Source organism: Lepeophtheirus salmonis, chromosome 3, assembly GCF_016086655.4.
Source record: "Lepeophtheirus salmonis chromosome 3, UVic_Lsal_1.4, whole genome shotgun sequence".
In the NCBI taxonomy this organism is placed as follows: domain Eukaryota; kingdom Metazoa; phylum Arthropoda; class Copepoda; order Siphonostomatoida; family Caligidae; genus Lepeophtheirus; species Lepeophtheirus salmonis.
Window position 1 is genome coordinate 37,780,960 of NC_052133.2, and position 19,399 is coordinate 37,800,358.

General features: G+C 29.3%; 1 protein-coding gene across 1 annotated transcript in view; it reads left to right on the top strand.

The window, feature by feature from the left end:
- The window catches only part of LOC121115020 (uncharacterized), a 57,951-nt gene extending 39,090 nt beyond the window's left edge, over positions 1–18,861 (top strand). The window contains exons 3-12 of the mRNA XM_071887378.1: positions 460–745; positions 3,069–3,348; positions 10,790–11,007; positions 11,830–12,062; positions 13,831–14,029; positions 15,185–15,332; positions 16,276–16,804; positions 16,851–16,947; positions 17,315–17,535; positions 18,499–18,861. Of these exons, the coding sequence (XP_071743479.1) occupies positions 460–745; positions 3,069–3,348; positions 10,790–11,007; positions 11,830–12,062; positions 13,831–14,029; positions 15,185–15,332; positions 16,276–16,804; positions 16,851–16,947; positions 17,315–17,535; positions 18,499–18,709 (2,422 nt within the window). The 3' untranslated portion in view covers positions 18,710–18,861. The remainder of the gene's footprint in view (positions 1–459; positions 746–3,068; positions 3,349–10,789; positions 11,008–11,829; positions 12,063–13,830; positions 14,030–15,184; positions 15,333–16,275; positions 16,805–16,850; positions 16,948–17,314; positions 17,536–18,498) is intronic.
- Positions 18,862–19,399: the final 538 nt, after the last annotated feature.

Consider the following 19,399-nt stretch of genomic DNA (forward strand, 5'->3'; position numbering starts at 1 on the left):
AAAATTTTTTCCTAAAATGTAGTACTTGAAATTATTTTTCAAAAAAATGTAATATTTGACATTGTTTTCAAAAAAATTATTTTTTTTTCAACAGCTGTGGATTTTCGAAATTTATTGTCAACAGTAAAGGAATTGCCATTTTTTTTTTCCAAAAAAAGTTAATTGTTAGATTTCATTTGCAAAAAAATTCCAAAAACCAGGGGCCCCTCTCAAATATATATATATATAATCCTGTGTACGCCCTTAGAAATTCCTTTTTTTCATCGAAAATATTGAGTCTCATTTAATCAACCATATGGTTTTCATAATTCAAATTGTTTTTCATCATAATTATTTCATTGGTTTCATATGATGAAGCACTTATATGGCCTCTGTTGTGATTAATATATTTGTAATTACTTTACAAACAACTCCCATTATTAATCAAGCCTGGATTAATCTTTATCATTATCTTGCTAGTGCCGGAGGTCTTGTTACAGCTGTAGCTCCAGTTGTCATTGCCTGCAAAGGAATATGGGTTGGATGGACAGGTCTGTATGACTTTAAGGAAGGAATAGATGTGATCCCTGAGTCTTCTCCTGATGACAAAAATCCTACTGCTGGTCTGCAATCTAGTCAAGCCTTTCCAGTGACTGTGGAGCCCAAGCTCTTTGATGATTATTACAATGGATGCTGTAATGGAATATTTTGGCCTTTATTTCATTCGATGCCTGATCGTGCAGTTTTTGAAATAGCTTTTTGGAAGGTATGTAGATATTACAATAATGTTAATAAGATTTCAGAGGTAAAAATTAACATTTAATGCATAAATATTTACCATATACCTACAAGGGCATACGCAGGTTTATATATTATCTTCTCTTTTTTAGGGGAACTTCGTTTTTGGGACTATTTTCAAAAAAAAAAAAAAAAAAAAATGAAAAAAATTTTTAAAAAAATATTAATAAAATTTTTGAAAAAATTTCTAATATCAATTATTTTTGATAAAAATTTCTAATATCAATTATTTTTGATAAAAATTTCAAAAATCTAAAGCTATTCAACGAAAATTAATTTTTTGGGAGGAAAAAAAAAATCAAAGAACTACGCCTTTAAAAATTTAATTTTTTTGGGGAAAAGTTTGAAAAATCAATTGCTATTCTTGGAAAATTGCATTGTTTGGAAAAAAATTTGAAAAAGTAAACTTCATTTCAAAAAAAAAAAAATCAAAATATTACATTTTTGAGTAAAATACCAAAATTCCACAAAAAAATATTTCTAATATCAATTATTTTTGATAAAAATTTCAAATATAAATTATTGTTGATAAAAATTTCAAATATGGAATTTTTGTATTTTACTCGAAAATGTAATATTTGATTTTTTTTTTTGAAATGAAGTTTACTTTTAAGCAAATTTTTGAATAATTTGAGATTTCCAAAATGTTACCTATAGTTTAAAGCATTCATTTGATAAAAAAAAGATATATATAAACTCATAATATTTTATAGTTCATGGGTGTCCATAATGGCTGTAGATCCCCCAAATTATGAAACTTTTACTTTTTACTAGAAAATTTAATTTTTGAAATTCGTTTTCAAAAAATTAAATATCTGAAATTTGTTTTCAAAATATTAAATTTTTGAAATTTGTTTTCAAAACATTAAATATTTGAAATTTAATTTAATTTTTAAAATTTATTTATATAAAAAAATATTTTGCTATGAAAAAATAAGAATTTTTGAAAATTTAAAAAGGCTCGTCATTGGTATCTTCCTGGTCATATTGGAAGAGTTTTGTAACTCTTGTAAACATTTTTTTACTCAGAACAGTTTCATTGTATGCCATTGTCAACATTTCAAGGGTTTTGGTGCAATTAGTTTCATTTTTTACACAAAATTTGATACAAATTCTTTGATCCATGTTTTTTACTAGCTAAAACTGCCAAATACGGAAAATACTTCTAACCGTTATATCTCTTACAAATAAACTAAATATATTATAATGCTGAAACATTAAATATTTTTGTGGTGAGTGTACTGTCACCTTACATTTTAAACACAGCTTGTATATAAATACAAAAACATAGCATAAAATACATATGGGTCCAATGAGTTAATTAATAGCTTATACACTTATTTGCCCCAACTTAAAACCTACTATAAAATATGTACACTAATAGAAGTTCCTATATTTACAAAGAATAAAGGTTAATAAATTCAAAGTTTTATACAAATAAGTTCCAAAAGCTTAATTTAGTGTTGCTTCTTCAATAAAGAATGAGATACTAACAGGAAAAAAACAACTATTCTAATTAGTGTACTTATTTATTCGGTCCTATTCAGTCTTAAGACCGGTCCTATTAGTCTTTGGGGCTTGTAGTCAAAATAACCTATAATTACTTCCCTTTAAATCCTAATGCGAGTTCTTCTTTGGGAGTGTTTATCTACTACAATATTAAAATGGATATTTTAGCAATATAAAAATTTGTTTCCCCAATTTAGTTGCCGCAAATGAATGATACTTTAAGGATCAGTGAGCAAATTGAATAATTATTAAGCATTATATTTTATATCTGTGAATTCATCATCAAAAGTAGTTGGAGAAAATAATTTAACATTTGATTTTTTTTATTATATGATTTTTGAACCTTTTTTAATTGCACATGCCTTGGGGAAATCAATGTTATTTTAACAAAATCCAAGTATGTTTTATATAATATGAGAATGCAAGGGAAAATGAACACTATTGGAATAATGTCTAATGCAGAACATTGTATTCGTGTTTTATTAAATATTTTATTTGGAATTATTTTATAGAGTATTTTTGGTACAAATTTTTCATGCCCAACTTTGGAGGTTTTTTTTTGTTGTTGTTTATATACCTGTCTAACAATGTCATTTCTTATATAATTGTGTTTTAATATATTTATTGTTTAGTTTAATCTAATTAAATAAATGCCACAAATAAAGGCCGAGAAAAAAAATAATACAAATATGGATAATTAATTATGAATCATGCTTAGCAGATCAACTAATGTGTCATTATTTTCATCTTCTGATTAATATTTGTATTCCAATTCCCTTTAGGCCTACACTAAGGTCAACAAAGCTTTTGCAATGACCACTATGAATGCCATCCGGAAAGTGAATCAAGAAAGAATGAAAGTACCGGAGAATAAACGCTGTCCTAGTCCTATTGTATGGCTACACGACTATCATTTGATGAAAGCAGCAAACATAATTCGTGATACTTGCAAAGATGAGGGCATTGAGATTCGAATGGCTTTTTTCCTTCATATTCCCTTTCCAACATTCGATATTCTTCGTATTTGTCCTTGGGTTGATGAAATACTCATGGGAGTTTTAGGTAAGGCTGCCATTCTATGTAAATATAAATTTTTGATATTCCTACCAGGGCTATAAATTTACACTTTTTTTTTACCACAAACAATCCTATTAATTTACTTAACTCATTTAATGCTCTAACTAAGGTGGGGGAGGGGAGGGGATGGAAGGCTTATCCACACAAAACGATGCAACAATAAGCACAATTCAAATTTTACTATATTGAAACTGCGGAATTACGTAGTTTTATATCTGACCTTCTATGAGACGAAGGACCGGGCTCCAGCTTGGCCCCACTCACTTGGTCCTTAAGTAAGATAAAATCGATCCCTCGTGACGCCATAGATTTTTTTTTTTTCATTTTTTAAATTATTTCATTATCCCGCTTAGAAAAACAATAATAAAAATGCATTTATTTCAAAAACAAAGATTAATATAGACCTTAGGCATTCTATAACAATAAAAGACAATAAAAGTTGTTCAAAATTTTAAGTTACGTAAGTAAAGTTATGTTTCATTCTGATTAGACCAGATTCCTGGGCTCAGGAGGGCAAGTTTTTTTTTTTGCTTAAAAGTTGATTTTTTTTATAAAACAAGATCGATTCCCCCTGTCTCAAGGTTTTTTTAAGGTATAGGTTGTAAATTCGAAAATGTACTTAAAAAAGATTAAAAATCCAAAAAATGAATTATTCTTTTAACGGAAAAAGGGAGAACGAATATTGAATACGAATAAAAAAAAGGGAATTATGTCAATGAGTACTGCAGAAAAGAGCGGATTAGCAAGTTAATCTTAGTATGCATCTTCCATCTTCATTATGGTTGAAGAGTGAACATGGCAAGCTAGCAATGGCAATGACGATAAATAAATTACCAAGATCAAATATTTGAAAAAATTGGTTTATATCTACCAAAATCAGTATTTTCACATGCTCAATTATATGTTGCATTTCCAAGGGTATCAAAAAGGCGTGAAGGTTTGATTATATTTACACATGTTTTGGAAAAAATCCAATCACCGATAGTTAAATATCAAATGTCTTCAGTAGCGGTCACAAGTACCGACATGACCGGTCTTAAGACTAGACTGTATAGAATATATAAAGACTGACACAATCATAATTGGGACCACATTCTGAATGCTTGTGCTTAGCAATCGTTTATTTTTCAATGTGCCCGACCTCTGAGGGAAAACTTATTTCGTCCAAAGCGAGTCAACCCTCAAAGAAAGTCCTAAAATTTGAGGTATCCTTCCTCATATATAGGATTGGTTGCAGGCCTGGCAAGAAAGATGGGAAAATGTTTTTTTAAACAAAAGCTATTTAAGGTCTTATAAAATAAAAACTAGTTATATCATTCTTGTAAGGTGCAACCAACCAAAGGTTGGAAATCCTTAATCTAAATATTTATTGTAGCAAGAAACATTATTTTAGAGCAAAAAATGATCACTGTTCATTCTTCTTGTTTATTTTTTAATGCCTGATCTGCGAAAAAATCATTCAACATGTTCAATAAGCCATTCATTATTTCTAAATATAGCTCCTGCTAAATACCAATGATTGCTCTAAAGCCATTCAAATCAAATAACTAAGCGGAAAAGATATGCTATTGAGCGCTATACCGGAAATTTGTAAGATTTTTATTAAGAACAATATCAGTAGGAGGTTGATTAAAAAATATTCTTACTTTTTTATGTTTCTCTGTATTTTTTCCCCTTTTCCAACAATGGTTTAGTGTAACCAGACTTTCGACAATGACTCATCAAATATCCATTAGGATGTTATATTTTAAAAGTAGGCTATAGAGAATTGATATCTTGGTATGTATTCCACATAGATATTATGAAATACTAAAAAGAATAATCACTCACGAATCATTTGCCTTCCAGCTCCAATAATTCTATATATTGTTTCTTTTTTAATGTTCTTGTGCTTAAATCAATATATGTATTTTATTGGTATGTAGATATCCTTCAATATAAGGGGTATGAACAATGATATGAACAATAAAGAAATAAATTATGATATTAAAAGGGGAAACCACTTTTTCATCTTGAATTTGTGTTTTTGTGATTGAACATTACACAGCGGTTGTCTGTTAGTATGAACCTCTAAATAGCTCCAAACAAAATAATCCATAGGAATAAGATCTCACGAGATATGGAGCAGAAATCATTTGACACCTTCTCCTCCAGCCAGGTTCATGACTTCCGGGATATATGACGTTTTGACATCTTGATTAAGGTGAACACCATAGTCTGCAGAAGCTCTAGATAAATGTCATTATTGACATTGAGGCCAGTTTCAAAGATTTGAGGTGACAGAACATGTCCCTTGCTATTCATCCCAACAAATACCATGGGGGTAGCAGGGGGCTTGGTCCTTCATAACCCAAGGGACATCCTCGGGGAAGAGAGCAATGGCTCTGTAAAAGGAATGTCTGGTCTTGACATAAATTCACCCATGACGTTGTGAATCAAAGTCATGACTACGGTGGATCTTGAATAATTGAAATTCAGGTAGGCTTTCGCAAATTGGTTCCATTTTAGTCAGAGTTATTTTCAGAATATATAGATGATATGCAACCTGGAACTTTAGAATATTGGGAAACAGTCGATTATAATGTTCTTGTCGATCTATTTTGATTTAAAACTGGCGGCAGTGGAGAATCCACAGCCTGTCTAGGACAATTCTTCGGAGATCAGAGTATTAATTTTGAACTTTTATTGTATCTTATACCCTTTGAAATAAAAATATTGTATCACATAACATTGACTAAAAAACGTCCATTTCCACAAATTCACTGACGACTATCAATATTGATGGCTGCCAAACAAATATTAAACAACGTGGCGCCTTCCTACTTGAAATAGATCCTGTAAATATAATACAGTGATTTTTCTAAACAACTACCGCCATCTCTTACTCTGGCGGGGGACTCTTTAACAAATAAGACAAATATTCATTTTATTAGTACATATCACATTGCATATCCCATCTGTATAAAGAAAGAAATTGTAAATGAAATATAATTTGAAGATATGCAGAATTCTAAATTATTAGTGACAAAATAAAACTTTTAACAAAGAAAAATTGAAAAAAATTGCTTGAATTAATGCCATATTAAAAATATATTTTATCTATCTATCATGAGGACATTAGATTGATGTTCTTATATGGCTGTTAAAAGAATTAATCCTTTAAAGTAGAATCTGTTTAATTTGTGGGTAATCAAAATCAATTATACATAAATAGTTTTTTGTGTAGCTATATTGGAAAGTAAAAATAATATGAGTAAATTATAACATGTACTGCTAGACTTTTATACGTACTATTTACAATTAATTAGAAATCAGCATACACTTGTAAGTATACTAAAATCAAAGGATAGCATGAATGTATCCATTAATTTATTTCTTTTCGCGTTTGATATTAATACATTATTGTTTATTTCGTGCTATAAATTTAGTAATTTTAATTAGTTTCTAGATATTTTAGTTCGACAAAAAAAGTTGTACAAGACTAAATAGACGATAGTATTGCCCCTTAATATGTTACCTAAAACCGATCCCGTTGAAGGGATTGGTCGTTGAAAATGTCCTAAATTTTAAGAGGGCGGTTCCAGAATTACTCGTCTCAACAAAGAAAATACGTCAGTAGTGGTCCCACGCTTTCCATAGTGAAAACATTGGAAAATTACATAAACATGATCGTGATGACCCTTCTCTGACAGTATGTTTTATAGAAACACGCATGCTTTGTTAAATCAAAGTCCACCTGATGTATTTTTTTCTTATTTATTTTTTAATATTTTACTTAGGATTTTTTTGAAGTTTAAGATTGGGTAATGATGTAATAATACACTATTGGTCGACATTAAATAAAAATATGGAGGAAAAAAATAGTTATTTTTGTAGCATAATCTCTTTTCAAGAAGGGGAAGGGGGCTAATTCCCTTTTTTTTTTTTGATCAAATGACACTTTCTTCTAAGCCTAATGCTGCCGTTTTTGAATGATTTCCTCGCTCAAATCTTGCACTAAATTTGCATAATACTTGCCGATGATAGTTTTTCCTTCTTCAAGATAGTCAATGATAATTATCTCGCAGAGTGTCTATTATTGGGCATAATTGTCACTATTACCATTATGGTAATGTTCCACACTAGCTATTCAAAGAAAATTACATTTTTTGGAAAAAAATTAAAAAAATCCATACCTGTTTGAAGACTAAAAATTTTTGAAAACAAAATATCAACTATCAAAGTTTTTGTTCTGCTGTATAATTTGTCCGAATAACGACAAAAATTATAGTAAAAATCCTTTTTCTTTTTGGAGGAGGGGGGATACAACTCCCCAGTTCACCCCCTGCGGACACCCATGCCCACTTTACCAATTGAATTCGTTCAGTAAAACTTTCAGTATCTTTCATCCAGCATGATATGATTTATGATAATATGACTGAGGGATATCTATAATGACTAGTTAAGGGAAAATGAGCGCATTTTTTAAAGTACTATGAAATAATTGTTCATGAAACTAATATGTTTTGATTTACGTCATAAGTAAATATTAGTGGGCCAGTTTATGACGAGTCATTCTATAATATTTTATATCCGTTCAAAAATACGTAATAATTATAATAGTACATAATAATAATTGAAGATCTAATGAATTCTTTTTTAATGTAAAAAATTAACAAAAATATAAACTATGGCTTAAAAAAACACTATAGTCAATTTTTTTTGTATTTATATGTGGCTTGAATTCACTTATTTGACGAATTATTGTTTGCAATTGGAAATACCTTATAATTTTATTGAAAATATAGAACATTTTTTAAACTAAATAATGTCATTTTTAATAAATAAAAACATCATAACTATATATTCTTTTAAAGTTCAAGGTTGCGTGTTTTATACTAATTATGTTACGCCTAATTTTTGAATGATCAAGTTACGCACTATAAAAAAATATTTTCCTTCAAACATGGCAATCCCTTAGAAAAGGAGAGTCTGGTCATTATGCACGCCATCTAAAGAGAAAAATATGAACTAATAACGTAAAACCCTAGCTTATATAAATCAATAATATAAAACTGAATCAAATACTTAATTAGTAGCAAAATTAAACATATTCATAGAAAATAATATACAAATTAACAGAAAATTTATATATTAAGAAACAATTTGCCTCATTTTTAAGCTTTTGCTTGCATTACTAGGCACTAAGACATTTGAGGCCCCTTTAAGCTTAAAATTTTTCTCTTTACAATCAAAGTGAAGCATACAATTACATTTTTTTTTAAATTTCAACCAATTCTTCAGGCTAACAAGAAATAATTACTTCCTCTAAATTACAAGGATTGAAGTCCAAAATAACAACTGTCTTCTCTATCCCCTTAGACTAGGTAAAGGAAATCCTTGTCGAAGCAGCATCTCGTATCCAGAGCTACCACAAGCAATTTGTAGCTGCAATGTTTTTTTATAGTGCAAAGAGACCAAGCAGCGATATTTTTGTATTATTGCACAGATAACAGCTTTTCATCCTTAAATATAGGATGAATGGTCTCATTTATATCTGTAATATGTATTGAATCAGGCTGTAATTCAATAGTTTGAGTAGCCGTCATTTTGGACACTGGTTCAACTATTAAAAATAGTTTTAGTAATACATAAAATATTTACAAATTAAATTCAGAAAATTTTGAAATTTAGAAAAGTAGTTAATTTGGTATGGGAATTACTTGCCTGTACAATAAATCAGCATTTCTATTAGGCCTTTCAAATTCTTGCTAAAATTTACTTTCTTAAAAAATAAACTATCTACTTGCATATGGAATAATCCATTAATATAAAATCTGAGTTTAATTGCGGGTAAACTGCTTTGTTGCGTAGCCCAATAATGAGATTTTCTCGTAGCCTCTATTGAAGACTGGGTTTGTTTTTACCATGAGCGGAGCTTATGACTAAGGCCTTTTCCTTTTTAAAATTTGAATTTAAATTCAAATTTGTTTTTTTACAGAAAATAATTTGTGATGCTTGGATTAAGATTTACTGATTGGAAATATAGATTTTTAAAAATATAAACTCTATATTTTTGTTTTTAAAAAATGGAACATACTTACCAAAAACATTCTATGAACATTAACATCTTTATATGAATCAAAAATATAATTTATACATTGTTTTCCACAGACTTTTTACAACAATATATTGATGGTAATTAATTTTTTGAAAAGTAATGATCAATACATTATTTATTATCACTTCTGTAAAGTTTTAAACATGATTGGATTTGTAATGATTTAAAAATATTTGTCTTTATAAAATAAAAAATCATTGTTAGTTTAATGCTATAATTTAATTTAGATTGCTATGTGTACAGAAAAAAATATATGTGTTAAAGCACCTAGTTAACTTGTTTTAATTATATTCGTTTTAAAAGTATATATGGGGCGTATCCACATAAAAAATCCTTGACGAAACATCAAGAAAATGTGAAATAACTCAATTTTTTTAACTCAAAAAACGACCCAATATTTCATAGACATACATGGGTAATTTTTTATAATATAAATAATTGAAATGGGCCAAAATATTAAAGAATACCAGCTTTAGTCAAGAGTAAGGCGGGATTTTCAACATTATTTACACCATCAATAGCGGTCCAGCATTCATTTTATCTGTCTTAATTAAAAATGACCTATTGGTTATATTTCGAATGTAGAGCTGTGGGCACAGATGGTGGGAGAATGTTCCCAAGTTTTTCAAGAAAAGGTGTTTTTTTAATGTTTATATCATATGTAATTAGGATAAAAGTAAAAGATAAAAATCCAGAGAAGTCACTTTTAAAAATAAATATATTTCGACTGATAATAAATCAAACAAAATGAAAATTCAAACATTCCTTTCAACCCGGACCCTAATGGCTTGCGACCCCATACTGAACGCAACCCTGAGTTTGGGTACCTTTGGCTTAGAGTGGGGATTCTCATACTTTTTCCATTTCGTACCACCGGGAAAAATACCAAGATTTCCAAGTAGTACCATTATTCATAATTTGACAATTTTTGACAAATGTTGTGTAAAACTTTTTGGAAGACTATTTTGTATAAAAAAATTTGATGCAATTTTATCACTACCATTCCCTCCCCCTTCCTAATAATTCCTCTACGTAGTGACACTTTTGAGAACCTCTAGAGTCTTTTATTTCATATGAGACTTTATTTGTCTCGAAATGGTATTTTCAGGATAAAGTCTTTCTGTTTGACTGGGGATTTTGTCTGATCTTTACGTGCAATTTGTGACGCTTCTGAAGGATTGATTAAAATAAATTACTATTACCAATCCAGATTCCTTTTTTAAGAAAAAACATTCCTACTTCCCTTTGTGTTGACAAACATATATTATATATAACTCAGTATCTATAATAAACTTTAATCCAATTACTTTTCTCTCCATTACTTAGGCTGTGATTTAGTCGGCTTTCATATTGATGACTACTGCATCAATTTCTTAGACTGTTGTCAAAGATGCCTTGGACTTCGAACGAGTAGTAACAAAATGTGGGTCGAACATATTGGACGAGTTATCCATGTAAAGCCTTTACCTATTGGCATCCCGTATACAAATTTTGAAAACCTTTCAAAAATTGCTCCTCCCATCTATCAACCTGGTGAAACCAAAGTAAATTGAGTTGAATTATTAATATTAGGGTCATTCCATGACGAATTTTCATCAGGAAACCATTAAAATTTGGTATGTGATTTTTTTGAGAGTAGACTAGCTCAGAAATGAAATTGTGGATCTATAACTCAATCCCATTCCTTAGGTCTTAAAGATAAAGAAATTAGAATTTTGATAAATATGTGATTAGTGATATTTCATAAATCTAAGCAATAAGTAAGTATAATACATAATTGAAAAGCTATCAGTTTAAAAATACTTATGTTTTTTTATGAATAAAATAATTTAATCATGACAATATTCTTCGACATTAAATTTTTAACGTACATATGGTCTTCTATTTTTATTAAATTTCAACTATATAAAGATAGAATCCTTATAATTTAAAAGAACAACAACTGTAGAGTAGATTATTCATGGAATTAGGAGTAATGGTTTGATTTATAAAAATCATGCCTTTATTTTTATAGTATTTCTTGTACATTGTATATTTTTATGTAAAAGTAAATGTTCGATGAAGCTTTTTGTTTACTAAATAATTAAAGTTATGATTTTTAGATACTGCACATAGCAAACAGATAGCTTTTTAAAGATATATTACACTTGCTTTGGTTTACGAGTTATCATTAATTAAAATGCTAATTTCTTCATCTTGAAGGCCTCAAAACTCAGGGTTGGACTGAGCTACAGATCCAAACTTTCATATCTGTGTTTTTCTGCTGTCACTTACCAAACTATACTTAAATCTCTTTCCTCGTAAATATTTTTCATGGAATGAATCGTATAAATAATAGTCTTTCGTTTATCCATACTTATTTACAGATTATCCTTGGTGTCGATCGATTGGATTATACAAAAGGCCTCGTTGCACGTCTGAAAGCCCTAGTTCGTCTTTTTGAGAAATATCCTAAATGGATTACCAAAGTTATTTTAGTTCAGATTGCTGTTCCTTCAAGAACCGAAGTCCTTGAATATCAAGAACTAAAAAAACAAATTGATATCCTTGTTGGACAAATTAATGGGGATTATAGTACTGCTTCTTGGGCTCCTATACGGTGATTATTGATTGATGAATACATATAATAGACATCAAGAAATACCAATACATTTATTGAGTTTGTATACTTATAAAGTTTGATCGGTATACATCAATTTTCATTTATTAACTGATATCAAAAGGAACATACAAACTAGGGAATGTTTCAAAACTTGTACAAGTTGAGGACAATTTAATGATTGAATTAATTTCTGGGCATATTTCAAAATAGTTATAAATTGAATTTAAAAAAATAATATTATAAAAGGAATTTGAATTGAATTTGCTTTAATTATGAATTTGAAATACCCTTTAATGTAGGGAAGACCGGTTAAAATTACAAATGTCCCTTTTTCTCGAACATCAAAAAGCTACAATGGAACGACGTAGCTCAATGGACAACGCGCTCGGGGAAAAGTTACAGCTTTATTGCACTGCTAATATTCTTAAATAAGACAATGTTAAAAAAATATATACATATATTTTAGTAATTAGAAACATATATATTTGAATTAATTCAATTTCAACATTATTAGGGGTGTTGGCATTATTATATTTTGGGGAAACTTGGTTTTTGGAACTTTTTGTAAAAAAAAAAAAAATCCATAGCTATTCACAAAAATTTTCTAAAAGTAAATTTTTTGAAAAAAAAAATCTAAAATTTAATTTCAAACATTAAATTTTTTGGAATAATTTTTGAAAAGTACATAGTTATTCATGAAAGTTGAATTTTTCGGAAAAAATTTCAAAAATCCACAGCTTTTCATAAAAAATTAAATTGTTAATGAGGTTATATTCAAATTGCAGTTTGAGGTATATCTTCTTTGGACATATTTTTTAAAAAGAAACAAAATAGTTTTTATCAATTTTTGCATTTCCTAACTCACAACAAAAGCAAATACAATATTGAATCCTTTTGAAGAATATTAAATTAATCGATTTCCTCAATGGAAATTTTGAAAGATTTGTACAAGATATAAAATGCTATGCTTTATTTACAATCAATCAAACGATAGGGTGCGTCAACATAAAAAAATCTTGAATAAGAATCAAGAAAAGGACAAAATCCCATTATTTTATTATACTTTATGGTTACATACACCCCAATATTTCAACCTTGAGTCAATTATAAGCTTTGTATTGTAATTTGTGCTATAGCTATAGTCTAGAACATTTATTTAATTTAAGGTACTTAATCCATGGAATAAAAAGTCCTGGGCTTAATAAAACGAATATGTTATTTTTTCTCGTTCAAAATTGGTTTTTTATAAGACATTAATATTTTTTGTTCATTCGCACAATGGAGCAGGGTCCTTATAACACTTTTTAAGACATTGCTTAGCTTAAACTGTATTTTTTTTGCCATCAAGAAGGAGTGTAAATTAAAACACTAATTTGTTTTTGATCTATTGTTTCAGTAGCGTTACGCTTAGAACATTAAAACACAAACTAAAGAACAGATTGTCATGAAACTTTGAAGGTTCGTACTAACTGAAAATGGGGGGTTTAAAAAAATAGTGAAATATCTGAAAGTCTAGGACTTTTCAGCCAATGTCTAATATTGATCCTAATATGGATTTTCAAATAAAATCTACCAACCTCTCATTCTTACAAATTTCGGCCCCTCCAAAGGGCTAATAAAGATAATTTCCGAATAGAAATTGACAATGATTTGTGGAAGAAATCAAATTTCATCCACAATTTATTTGGAAAAAATCGTTTTACTAAGTTTTTTGTGTTTTTATGTAGAGTGTCTAGTCAAGTCTAGTAATTTCATTTATCTACAGGTACATCTACTCTTCAATGCCACAACATGAACTTGTTGGATTCTATCGTGATGCTAGAGTTGCTCTTGTTACCCCACTCCGTGATGGAATGAACCTTGTCGGAAAAGAATTTGTAGCATCTCAAAAAGATGCTGATCCTGGTGTACTTATTCTGAGTCCATTTGCTGGAGCAGGGAATATTATGCACGAAGCTCTCATGGTATGTAATTATTTGTTTATCCGCAAATCCATACACAATTATATATTTGACCATAGAAGTAAGTGACTCAGATTTTGTAGAGGTGAAACTTATATCTTGCAGTTAGTAAGCCACGTTTGGATACAATTAACACCTCGGTTACAACGAAAGTATTGCAGTTATCTGGATATTGTATCCAAATTGTATATGAAACTTGCTTTTAAAAAAATATGCATGAGTAGTAGTGCTAAACCGTTAATTTATTTATTCGGTCCAACTAAAATCTGAACAGGTCACGTTATAAAATAGCTTTTATAATTTTTTATTTTTCAAAACACTTCTCCCCTCCCCTCCAAGATATCCCTTTTGAGGTAAAACAGATCACGATCACGCCATTTTATCATTTTTCCTTCGATATGATCTTGTTAATGCCTTAAACGCTCCCTTATAGACAAATATTGATCACGTGGTGTTTGTTCCACCATTTAGTTTAAAAGCTTGCACTAGAAAATAGTTAATCGTTTATTCAGTGGCCTCTGCAGGGGTGGGCCCAAATATCCAAATTTTCATGAAACTATTATTTTTCAAATGTAATTTTGGATTTTTGAAATTATATTTGAAAAAATTTAATCGCGAAGACTATTTTTTTCAAAAAATTTCATATTCGAAATTCAATTTATACAATTTTTTTTCCAAAAGATTTCATTGTCGAACTTTTAACCAAAAATTTTACTTTTTGTGACCAAACAGTTGTAGATTTTTGAAATTTTTTTCCAAAAACTTTAATATTTGCAACTTAATGATTTTTTTTTTCCAAAATTTGAATTTTTAGATTTTTTATCCATAAAAATCAAAAAACTGATCTCTCATTCAACCCCCCCCCTAAAAATAAATATATATATATAATCGTGGTGGTACCCCTGTTACTGCTCAGTAATTTAACATTAACAAGTAAATATGAGTAAACTACCTTTTAAATGCTCGGCATACATTATTTATTCATCTGCAAACTATAATATCAGTCTACCTAAAAAAATACATTTTCATCAAATAGGTAAATATTTGTGTATCAAAAATATTGTTCAAGCGTTTTAGAGTTAGATACATAAAATTATAACATTATTATTATATTATTTTAAGACAAGCATTCTTATATATTTTCTTCATATACTATAGGCTAATCCCTACGAGAGTGACAATGTTGCTGATACTATTAATAGAGCTCTAGAAATGCCTTTAGATGAAAGACAACTCCGTATGAATCAATTAAAGAAAAGGGAGAAAAAGATGGATGTCGATGCTTGGGTAAAAATGTTTCTCTTAGGTATTTGTTTTTAGCCTTAAGGTGTGTTACTGACTCTATCATGCGTGACCATGCAATTTATTGATAAGAATCATCAACCTTTAACAATTCTCCCGTATTAAAAAGGAAAATAGATTTGTGAATTCGGGTTGAGGTTTGAAGATTATAACATGTAACATTCTTAGAATTAAATTACCTATGGGTCTGATCTAAAATTATACACGTAAATACCTGTAAACTAGATCGGTTTGATTTACAACTTTTTTCAAATTTCGATTACGAGAAGTGGAGAATAAGTTGTTATATGGTATGAAATGATCAATGCAAAATTACATTGTCCTTCGTGGTCATCAATATGTGGCAAATCTTGATTAAATTATGAAGATGAAAACATAAGTCTTACTTTGCCATTATAAGTACAAAGAGAAATTTTTTAATTACTTTGCATAAAATAATGTTGATAAACATTTTTAACCTATAAAAACTGTTTAATTTTTTTTTCTAAAATTGTCATATACAGCAAAAAAGATAAAGATTTAGGAAAATTTGAGGATCTACGCATAGTGCGCATTCTTTTTTTTTTACATTTTCAAAAAGGCAAGATAAAAATTTTAATAAATTATTTTCTCATTTTTGCTCCATAGGGTAGCTTTAGAAGTCAGGTTCAAATAATATCTATCATAACAAATAATTCAAAAATTCTGTATTAGAATCAGTATTGGGTAAATAAAGAACTTTTATCTCCTTTCAAACTTTGAACTAAAGATGAAATCGTGGAAAAATAAAATTATAATTCTATACGACAACTTTTCTGCACCACCCGTTATCGAAATTCGAAAAAAAGTTAAAAATCAAACTGGTCTAGTGTACATTGTAAACTTTACACACATGATAGCCTTGGTAACCCACCATAGAACACTTTAGGGGCAGTTTATGCAGTTTAATCATTAAATATATGATATAGAAATGGATAATGTTGAAAATAAAGTGTTGACATACCCCAAAACAATGGACGATTTGATGGAGGATATGTTTGAGTTTGAAGACCGTCTTGGTCCATATGTAGAGATGTCGACTAAACTTGGTATTATACTGGATTTCGATGGAACTCTTTCATGTCTGGCCCGTACTCCTGGTCTTGCCATGATGGCACCTGAAACAAAAAAAGTTTTAGAGCGATTTTCTAACATGAGCGATGTTCACATTGCTATTATTTCTGGCAGGAGTCTAGAGGATCTTCGCCATAAAGTCGGTGTAGAAAAGATTACATATGCTGGTAATCATGGATTGGAGATTATGCACCCTGATGGACATACTTTCAGTCAATCTGTACCTCAGGACTACAAGGATAGGCTTTCAAAACTTAAAGATGAATTAACAGAGGAAGTCACAAAGTATGGTGCTTGGGTTGAGGATAAGGATCTTTTGATGGCATGGCATTATCGTGAAGTTGACTATGATAAAAGAGCTGCTTTAATTAATCAAGCAAAAAAGTATTTATGCAAGACATAATTTTACAATCTCTGAAGTTTCTAAAAGACTTGAAAATAATCCTCCATGTGGTTGGGATCGTGGAAGTACTTGCATTCAAATTCTCAGAACTATATTTGGTGTAGATTGGGAAGAGAGAGTTAAGGTAAATAAAAAGAACATTAAGACATAATTCATATGTGGTGCGTTAACACAAAAACTATCTTGAACACAAAGCTAGAAAAATTAAAGTTCAAAATCATTTTTTACATTATTTATACATACAACACAATATTTTATGGAAATATTTCGCTCAATATTATGTTTGTATTCAATGTTAGGGACAATCTGAGATACTCAAAATAGAAACTATAATTTCGAATCCTCATTTAATTTATGAGGCTCCTTTCACTAATCATTCACAAAAATCATTATAGCTACTCATGTGTTCACGGGTTACATATGTTACATTTATTTTGCAAACATTATATTCAGAATATAAACACTTATAATTTTTTAAATTATTATTTTAGGTGATTTATGCTGGTGATTCAACTGCTGACGAAATAGCAATTGAACGTCTTAAAGGTGTTGCCTATACGTTCAGAGTAAATAACGAGGATTCAAATGTAATTACTAAAACATCTGCCGATTTCCGGATTAATGGAACGGATGGAGTTCTTAAACTACTCAAGTTCTTAGAAAGAAGACTGCTTGGGCGATCAAGAAGAACATCTGCTCAATCTGTGGAAAGGTATTTATTGAAATAAAATTTATGATCAGTCATAGGGCCGGTTTTAGGGGGAGGGCACTTGAATTAGACCCCCCTCTTGATTACGAGCCCCACGCTAGAAATATTTCGTAAATATATAAACAGGAATAAGAAATTTAAAAAAATATAATAAAAATAGAAAAAAGATAGATATTTTTTTAGAAGAAAAGGACGTTTAAAAAAGAATATTTGACCTTAAAAAACATAAGGCCGTTTAAAAAAGAATGTTTGACCTTAAAAAACATAAGGCCGTTTTAAAATAATATATAACATTTCTTCTTTTTTTTATACAAAAAATATCATTTGAAAAAAAAAAGCCCCGCATTATATTATTTTAACAAGTAAAAATATTTTCAAAAAATTAAACTTCAAAAAAAGCAAAGAAAGAAAAGGGACATGCTAATCAGGGGCGTCCGCAGGATTGTATACACATATATATTTTTTTTGAAAAAGGGTAAAAATTATAATTTTGTTGGTAAAAAAATTTCAATACATAATTTTTTCAGGGAAAAAATAAAATTATTTTGAAAATTTTTTTAAAAGTTTAATTTCATTTATTATTTTTTTCAAAAATTTTCTTAAATCCACATCCACTCATATAAAAAATAAAAAATCAGAAAAATCCAAAGTTGTTCATAAAAAATAATTTTTTAAATTTACAGCTATTCACAAAAAAAATTTTTTTTAGAAAATATATTTCAAATATAATCTGTTTTCTGAATAATTTTCAAATATGAAATATTTAGAGGAAAAAAAAATTGAATTTCTAATTACAAATTTGTTAAGAAAAATTCTAAAATCTATAGCTATTCACAGAAAGTTAAAATTTTTGGCAAAAAAATTAAAACATAGAATTAAAAATAAAAACACCCATGCATATATATATTTGACCCCAGGCCCCACTCACTCTAAAATCGGCCCTGTTTATTCCAAGAACGTTTTCAGAGAGCTGGACATTAATGATTTGACAATCACTGAGGGAAAGGAATTGGGGTACATTTCTCCAAAGCATAACCGTTCTCGAAGCAACAGTTTCAATAGCTCTATGCGACGTCGCACAGCCTCAACAGGAGCAATGAACCCAAGTCTATGCAAGGCCACTCTTGCAAAAACACATCATACTCGAATAAATCAGGAAAAACCTCCTCATCCTTAAGGGTATCAGCGGATAATCCGATCAATCTATTATTTTGTAAATACTCTTGTGGAATAATCAATAGATAACTCTTATCGTAATCGATTCATATGTTTAATTTTCTACTTATAAGCTTTTGCTATTGACATGAAATAAATGTATGATACTAGAAACTAACATAGTAAAACATATTTATTTGGCTAAATTCGATAAATTTAGCCTAACATAGTTACTTTTAACGGTGATACAGCGATTATAGCTGTCATACAATTTTCTCACACCATTTAAATTGTACGATTTCTCTAAAGTATCAAAATATGTCTCAGTTCTGGCGATTACATCTTCAGCACCTCTTATTTTTTTCTAGTCAGTATTCTTTTGATGTTTGCAAACAGTTAGAAGGAATTCGTGACACGGGTGAAACATCATTCTTTTTATAAAAAATATGTCCGTTTTTGATGTTGTAATTTCTTCCTTCAAATGCTCTAACAATACTATGTGATAATTGCTATTGATGGTCTGATCATTTTCGAGGAAATAAATGTACCTTATAACATACTCATCCTAGAATACTGATACCACAACCTTACCAGCGGACTGTTGGGTCTTTCCATGCTTTGTATTTGCCTTACTTGTCAGACTGTCAACTGAACTCGTGAGTGTAGTGAATGACCACGTTTTACCATAGTCACATATCGTATAAAAATTTAC